Source organism: Apium graveolens, unplaced genomic scaffold, assembly GCF_009905375.1.
Source record: "Apium graveolens cultivar Ventura unplaced genomic scaffold, ASM990537v1 ctg3368, whole genome shotgun sequence".
Classification (NCBI taxonomy): domain Eukaryota; kingdom Viridiplantae; phylum Streptophyta; class Magnoliopsida; order Apiales; family Apiaceae; genus Apium; species Apium graveolens.
The window spans coordinates 52,193-60,398 of NW_027418068.1; the positions used below are offsets into that span (position 1 = coordinate 52,193).

The 8,206-nt window shown below is 35.4% G+C and overlaps 2 protein-coding genes across 2 annotated transcripts; both read right to left on the reverse strand.

Annotated features, from left to right (window-relative positions):
• Nucleotides 1–726: 726 nt before the first annotated feature.
• LOC141701110 (phylloplanin-like) lies at nt 727–1,591 on the reverse strand. Its single transcript, XM_074504753.1, has 2 exons — nt 1,324–1,591; nt 727–1,152 (listed from the first exon to the last, which is right to left on the reverse strand). The coding sequence occupies exons 1-2, from the start codon at nt 1,526–1,528 to the stop codon at nt 866–868; spliced, it is 492 nt and encodes a 163-aa protein (XP_074360854.1). The 5' UTR covers nt 1,529–1,591; the 3' UTR covers nt 727–865.
• A 1,143-nt stretch (nt 1,592–2,734) lies between these two features.
• LOC141701108 (eukaryotic translation initiation factor 2 subunit gamma-like) lies at nt 2,735–7,926 on the reverse strand. Its single transcript, XM_074504751.1, has 8 exons — nt 7,644–7,926; nt 6,875–7,082; nt 5,791–5,852; nt 5,114–5,226; nt 4,928–5,030; nt 3,809–4,255; nt 3,387–3,647; nt 2,735–3,279 (listed from the first exon to the last, which is right to left on the reverse strand). The coding sequence occupies exons 2-8, from the start codon at nt 6,978–6,980 to the stop codon at nt 2,974–2,976; spliced, it is 1,398 nt and encodes a 465-aa protein (XP_074360852.1). The 5' UTR covers nt 6,981–7,082; nt 7,644–7,926; the 3' UTR covers nt 2,735–2,973.
• Nucleotides 7,927–8,206: the final 280 nt, after the last annotated feature.

The window sequence follows — 8,206 nt, forward strand, 5'->3', positions numbered from 1 at the left end:
GCTAGATTGTAACCACAGATATAGAGGGGACTTTTGACAGTAATGCAAGTTTACTATATTTTCTAACTCAGAGTGATTCATACATAAAATTGACTTTCGCATTAGCCAGTTTATAGAAATGGAAAACATATTAAATAAATGTAACCCAAAGACACACGTAGGTACTGTAATCGGAATCAGAAGATCCAGAGACCGGGCAAAATGTAATGTCCGACCCGTCGTCTCTATACAAGTGCTTTTTATTATGTTCATTAAAGTTTCATAAAAGTTGGTTATATACTACTGGACATTACATACTACATCATTACATAACTTGATAAATGAACACTTGAACAAAGAATTCTCCAATGATGTATACCATCAAAAGTATTTAGGACAAGCATGGCCACTAACACTAAGCGATGATAAATACAAATATACTGCTAGCAAGCGAAATCATTATATTTCAATCCTTTCTCTGTACATTCAAAGGAAAATCTTGAACTGGTCGCCTCACAAGTAGAAACTTTCTTTTGCCATCTGTTAAACTATCAAACAATTCGTAAATCAGACCATCAAATTTCGGGGCTTATACAAATTGTTGATAATTTTTGTCGATATATCTGGGACGGATTTTCATTATTTTTGAGCCAGGAGATACGAAAATTTTCAGAGCTTGTTGAGCCTTGTAATTAAGATGTTAAATATTTTCATCAAACGAATACGTGCAACCAGTACAATGACAACTATTATAAGCCATTTTATTTGATTTTATTGCTGTTGTCAGAATTTATAAAGAAGTACATAATGACCCTTACACCTTCATCTTGTGTGTAAGTTTTAGATGACATTCGTAACACTGCATAATTGTTGTATTTGAAACTCATCAGATCAATTCGAAGAAATTGAATCCTGATGGGATGAAACGTTCAACTCGGAGGAGGCCAATGAGAATACTTCCAACACTCTGTAACAGGGAGACTAGACCTCCAATGGCTGGAAGAGAGGAGTTGCAGGTAGACAGTGGCGTAGGGACGACTAATTTGCAATCACTTAGAAGTGATGACAGCACAAATTGAAGGGGATTCAACAATATAGTAAATACACCATTTGCATTAGTTGTTGCAGCTCCAATTATATTTCCAGCTCCACACTTCAATTGCACCAAAGCATCTGCAAGTTCAATGAAATATTTTGTCCATTAATAAACATTTCATAATAAGAAAAATTCAAGCATAACCCCCTGCAAAATATGTACATAAGCTTCTGGTGATCACAGTGTGTTTTTCTACAGAATATGTTAATTATATTAGATTAATGATCCTAATAGGAAAGAGTGCTCACTAGCGAAAACTGGTGTGTTAGTGCCATTGACACCCATACCGCCATTGAGGGTACAGAAAACTGTCCCTCCGATATTAAACAACCCCCCACCCAAAATACCAGAAAGAATTCCATCCTGGGCTTCCACAGCTGAAGGTGCCATCAGGATGACAGAGAGCAAAACCATGACAGCGACTGTGAATTTCCGGGCCATTGCATTAGCCATTGGGAAAATGTTCGATAGTAATGCAAGCTTATTATATCTAAGTCCGACTTCTGCTTATGGAATTGTCTTCTGGATTACCCAATTTATAGAAAAATGCATTGAGTGCAAGATTAGAGTATGCATGCTTTTCTTCTTTGAAATGCAGCACAAACAAACTCTGTAGCCAGCTACTTCCAAAATGTCAACATAAGATTTGTGGGCTTTATCCTAAAATTAAAGCCCACCCTATGTTCTGCAACTTGGCCCATGCGCCTTTTACTTGGGAACATTTGAAAACTGATTTGTCCTGTTCTTTTCTTATTCACCCATACAGGGCCAGACCACATATATACACACTAGTAACTCTCTCCATTTTTTATTATTACGAAGGGCATTTTAGAGTATATAACTCATATTTCTTGTATAAATAAAATTTTAAATATCAAGCTAACAAGTTTTAACAACTCCCTCCTCGGTCCCATCGTCTCTTTACATTCCGGAGAGAATATCCTGCGCGTATTTTAAATTACATATAAAGTATAGTTTCATATTTTTTTTAAAATGTTCGTGTTCTTGTTTTGCACAAAAATTTAAACATTCAATTTTATTTAAAATCATAAAATCGTAAAAATATGTTATGAAATTATATATTATATAAGTATCTTAAAATACGTGTCGGACAATATCAATGTAAAGAAATAAGGGGGACGGAGGATGTATTAAGAGTAAGGCAAATCAACTGGATGAACTGTTGATTTTGTTCTCAGCAGTCATCTTCATAATCAGAAAATTCAACTACAAAGTCATACATGTAAACAGTAAAACAAACATGTAATTTTGATGATATCTTCTTCATCACCCTGCTCAGTTGATGCCCGCCTACTTTCGTGGGCTTTCCCAACCATGAGGGCAATGCCACTTCTCCTTTCATTTTTCCTGCCACTAGAACACATTCACTTACCAATACGACACTTCTCCGGTAACATCACACTTGGGAAGCTAAGTGTTCAAATCTTCTTACAGACATGTGTGCGTGAGCACCGTGTAAGGTTGGGGATTAGACTCTCTTTTAAAATCTATACCCTCAGAATTTCTATAAAAAAAAGTAGCTTAAAAATGGCTGACATTGCTTTTGATAACCACTTCAATCATATCGCAAGTTAACTGCTAAGATGCCAAAGTCTCTCAAGACAAACAGTTAAAAATTAAGAAGAGTGAACCACCATGTGTCTAAAAGCAATCACATTTACAATTTTTTTCAATGTGCATGGATCAGAAATGGTAATAAGGGTGTGCCATGATATGACCAAAACCAAGTGTAAAAATCAATCACAAATTATGTAGTATTATCACATTAAATATCGTTTTCTCCTCCACCTAACAAAAATTGTTCCAAGCAGTTCGCTGCCCTTCCACATCTATTTTTTACTACTAATTCGTCGGCCTTGTTGATTGTTGCGGTTTTCTCAGATCGGACAGGGTGGGATGTCTAGGGTTTTACCAGCTCTAATTGTCCCCCAACCAATCAGACGCCAATGTTGTTCGATTCTTCTGCTCAGAGCAATTTTCTCCCCTTTGCTGGTGCAGACTGGAGCAGTAAGCTGCAGTTTTGCCATATCGTTCTTCACAGCCACAAGCTTGGCTCCATTGGACGACATAGATCCAATATTCAACATTAAAATTTCACCCTTTGTCAACTTTGACACCTTTCCCTGCTTCTCTGTGCCCTTTTTCTTTACACCCAGAAGCCGATTAAACAGAAAATAGTTCACCTGTACAAAAGAACAAAGGACCAGTTAGGAATGAGAAAAAGGAAATTATAAAAAAATTAACTTCAAACTATTTAGAAGTTAAGAATATTTTTCGGGCCAACTCTTACCTCTAGTTCGATATACACATCGGGAAGTGACCCAACCTCCCCAAGAACCTGTCCCACCAACCGATCAGCACGAGTTAAAGTCGGGTCCATTGTTGTTCCAACACCAATCAGGCCTCCAGGCACAGCATATTGTAGTTCATTTTGCTCCGCAAAGAGTGAAACTATTCTCGAGTATATTGGTATGCAGCTGATGTTCCCACTTTCATCTTTACCCACCAGACCAGGACGAATCTCTATGTATTGATTGACCTTCAATACACCCTGCATACATTTCCTCAAGTTGAAAACTATTTTTAAATTACTGATTACTTGTCTACATATGCGAAGTTAGTCAAGACAAGTGTTGTAATTTTAGAGAATAGAGAGAAGGAACGGACAGGAAGGTAAGGTCTATGACTCTTTTGAAGATAACTGAAACAAACCTTGAGGATGCTTCCTCCTGCAATGCCACCTTTGATTTCATCGACTTCAGATCCAGGTTTATTAACGTCAAAAGACCGGATGATAATCATGTTTGGAGGAGAAGTGAAGTTTCTTTTAGGAATAGGTATCTTCTTCACCAGATACTCGCACACAACATCAATGTTATAATTCAGCTGTGCTGAAATTGGTATCACAGGGGCATTAGCTGCATTAGTCCCCTCAACACATTTCTGAATAGCTTGATGCTGATTCAGAGCAACATTTTCCTGGATTAGATCAACCTTATTTTGCAGAATTATTATATGTTTTAGGCGCATAATTTCAATAGCAGCCAAGTGCTCTTCTGTTTGAGGTTGTGGACAGGTTTCATTGGCAGCTATCAGCAGTAATGCCCCGTCCATGATTGCTGCTCCATTAAGCATCGTAGCCATTAGCTTATCGTGACCCTATGTTAATCAAATGAACAATTAGAACTAGAAAGGACAAAACAGAGCAAACTTTGTTAGCACTTGGAAACCCTATGTTAATCAAATAAACAATCAGAACCATAGAAGAAAAAAACAAAACAAACTTTATTTAGCACCTAGAAAGAAGACTGAAGAAAGTCTATAATATAAATACACAAGCAAGAAAAAGCTAGTGAGCGGACACCACTCTATGGAGCGGAAGGAGATCCAAGATACAGAAAATACCATGACCTACAACATCCTGTGAAACTGTTTAATATATTTTGACAACGTAGGTATCTTAGTTGCATTAGCCAATTAGAGATCTACCCTTGTGCAACTCTGAGATAAGAAACTGTACACAACTATATTTTTGATGGATCTTTGATAAGTAAACCTTTGACACTTACAACATTTTCTTCTTTTTTTTGTTGCCATTTAGACATTTAACGATTTTAACCATATTTAGCCGATTAGTTATACCTACGACAAATGATATTTCCTAAATTTTAGAAAAGAAAAACTACTTAGTACACATTACACAGAGAATAGATTCAGATCAGGCTATTGGTGTGTGTGAAATATGTGCTGCAGACAGATAGGACTAATTTGATACTAAAAATACAGCAAAATGGTAGGAAGAGGCAGCTCGGATTAGTATTATAATCTTACCGGGCAATCAACAAAAGAGACATGTCTCAATAAAGTCATCTTAGAGTTCTCACACCCAAGCGCATCACATCCTGGAGCATCTTCTTTCCCACTTCCATATGACCTGTTTAGAAATTGGAGTGTCAATAGTCACAAAATTAGAATAAACATTAAGACTGATGATCAATATTGAGTTAAAAAATCCACCTATAACACATTGGTCGAGGGCAACTTTTATTTTCACATCTGTAAATCTTTGCATTAGCATACCCAAGCTTAATGGTGATGTTTCTCTCAAGCTCATTCTTGAAACGTACAGTCTGCAAGCATAAAGTAGACTGATCAGATATTACATATCTTATTTACCAAAAAACTTCAATATTTCCATGGACGTGTCTCATTTAAATATAATATGTATTCAAGACTCAAGATATACATGATACAGTGACTCTTTAATCCTGATATGACCAATTTGAGGACGTGCATAAGTTTCCATATTCATATTAAGGAAAATTGCATAATAGCGCCAACATAAAGGATGATTTCAGTTTAACAAAACCCCAAATTGATAGCAAAATCCACCTTTCAGACCCAAGAACATCTGTATGAGCAGTACTCTACCTAATTTTCTTACATGTCATTCAAAGTCCAGTCCCCTTTAGACATCTAGTCCACAAATACTAAATTTTCTGAGGCACGCCAAAATTCCACTACAATTTTCAGGGCCTTGACATAATTAAATTATGATGATACTATTCCATGTTGCTTTTCATTTTCACGTACCAAGACATCTTAGCTGGAGGGTAATATATCAAGAAAAACATGATGGTGATATCTTCGTTAATGGAAAAGTTCCAATTCTAATTAAGATTTAGAATAATTACCTGAACACCCGATAGAGCTTTTACAACTGTTGATTTTCCATGGGCGACATGACCAATAGTTCCTGAAATTATAAAATTAAATTAATCTTCTGCTATCACAAGGATAAATTAAAGACACAACGCATGTACAAAAATAATTATAGAGAAAAAACATCAAGATATAATATATACAATATCATTAAAACAAGTTCACTGTAATCTTTACACTTTTTAACAGAACGTTGTCATGTGACTCCTTTAATTTGAAGCAATTACAAGGACATGACAAGCATATATTTATCGACATTTATTGTGGCCTGCCTATATATGACTCCCGAGGACATTGATTATAGCACCAACCTAATCCTAACTAACTAAATCGATTGCACTGGATAACCAAATTTTACAAATGATCTCGACAAAGTTGGGCTTGTGTGCTGTCTTCAGCCCTAAACATTAGTCTGCACGAACCAGCAACTACATACTGGAGGACAAGCATGCAACCATCAATCAACTAGTACATAAAGATATGCCTATAAGTACAAATGAGGATCAAATCATTAATCACTCAAGTCCCCCTGTCATGCAAGTTATAGTTGGAAGGGTTATACATAACTATTGACTAGTATTGTCAGGAAGGGGGTAATTTGGCATGTGATATCAACACATCTCTGATCACTAAGGTGTCTACCGACCACTAACAGCATACCAATTAAGCACATCTGAGTCATGCTCTCTATATATTAATCTATCTGCCATTTTGGCACATAGCATGGCAACTTATATATTGAATTTAACTATAGTTGTGGAATTATAGAGGGACTAACCAAGGCCGAAACCCAGGTGATATATGAAAATCAGTGAATTTGTTTTGAGTTCCACCTCTTTCTTGATAATAACTCTAAACTTTTTAATCATTTGCTGATGATGCATTAACAGACATTATCAGTAAAATTTTCAATTCCGAATCATTCTGATTTTTCTTATTAATGTTTATAATTTAAAATTTAACCAGAAACTTAATACATGACATGACAATAAAACGCATATATAGCTTGCATTCATGTGACTTCAGATTACTCTATGATATGAAGCACTTGTTTACCAATATTTATCGTGGCCTGCCGAGATATGACTTCCGGGGACAGAGGATGTAGTTTTTCCACATCCAGCTTGCTAAGATCTTGCTCCATTAGTCCTTTTCGCGCCATTTTCACTCTCTTCTTAAATACCTTGATGTCAAATATAAGTGGTTCTAGAAGTAGCTAAGGTCAGCCAAATATAACAGTTCTTCTCCCGAAAAAGTCAGTAACCTGTATCAAACATTTAAAATATTAATTAAAGCAGCACAACTTAATCTAAACAGTGTCATTAATCTTAATTCGTCTATGCTAATTTCTTTCCTTCAATTTTCAAACAGGTATCCAGAAATAAATGGCATCATGTGAAATAGCATCATGCAAAATTAGTCATAAAAGTAATTCAAATTTCAAAGCATCCAACCGAACACAAAACTGGAGTACTTGATTTAATGCTATTGTCATTCCTAAAGGTCGATAACGAAACAAGCACATCAGATTTTGGCATTAGTACCGTAACGAAACAAGTACTATGATCTTGCACAAGCAAGGGCGAGAGGCAACAAGTATCCAGAGCAAGGGGTATCTGAATCTTGAATCCTCTACTGGTGTTCTAAAATTTACCAACAATTTAAATAAGATTTACTCCATTACAACAATATAGTGGCATACAAATATGGTAGTCATAAACATATGCATGCAGTTTCTCAATAAACAAAAAAGCATGTTATAATTGAAACAACACAACTTATTACTTATCTATACTATTATAATAAAATCGAACTCCAGAGGTACCTTAATATGCCAAAAGACTTGATCGTTTGCAATGATGTGCAGAAAACTCTTGCTATATTCTCAATTTTCAAACCAATCTTCAAAATCTGAAGCCCACAATATATTTATAGGTATGTTAACTTTGGCCTTGTTCGAGTTTGATTAGGTTTAAGAATTTGATCCGGTAGATTTGAATTTATTAAACATTTAATTTATCGAATAGCGAAAAAAGCAGTTGTTGGCTACAAATTGAACTTGCTGTGTTCAAGTTTGTGTAGCGCCCAAGGAAGTTAACGGTTGCAAGTTTGTGTAGCGCCCAAGAATCTCAATAACTATTGTGCCATGTCATGTCGAGGGCATGTAAAATAGATGTTAAGACACAAGATAAATAAATAAATAAATATTTTAAAGATGGGTAAAAGACAGAGAAAATATCTACATCTATTTTACAAGATAAAAATATTTTTAAATGGGTAAAGACAAAGGAAATTATTGATGAAAGTATTTTTATTTCATTGTGAACAAATTAGCTTTTCTTCAAAAACTTTTCCAAAACACAATATAAATATAAAATCAAATTAAAC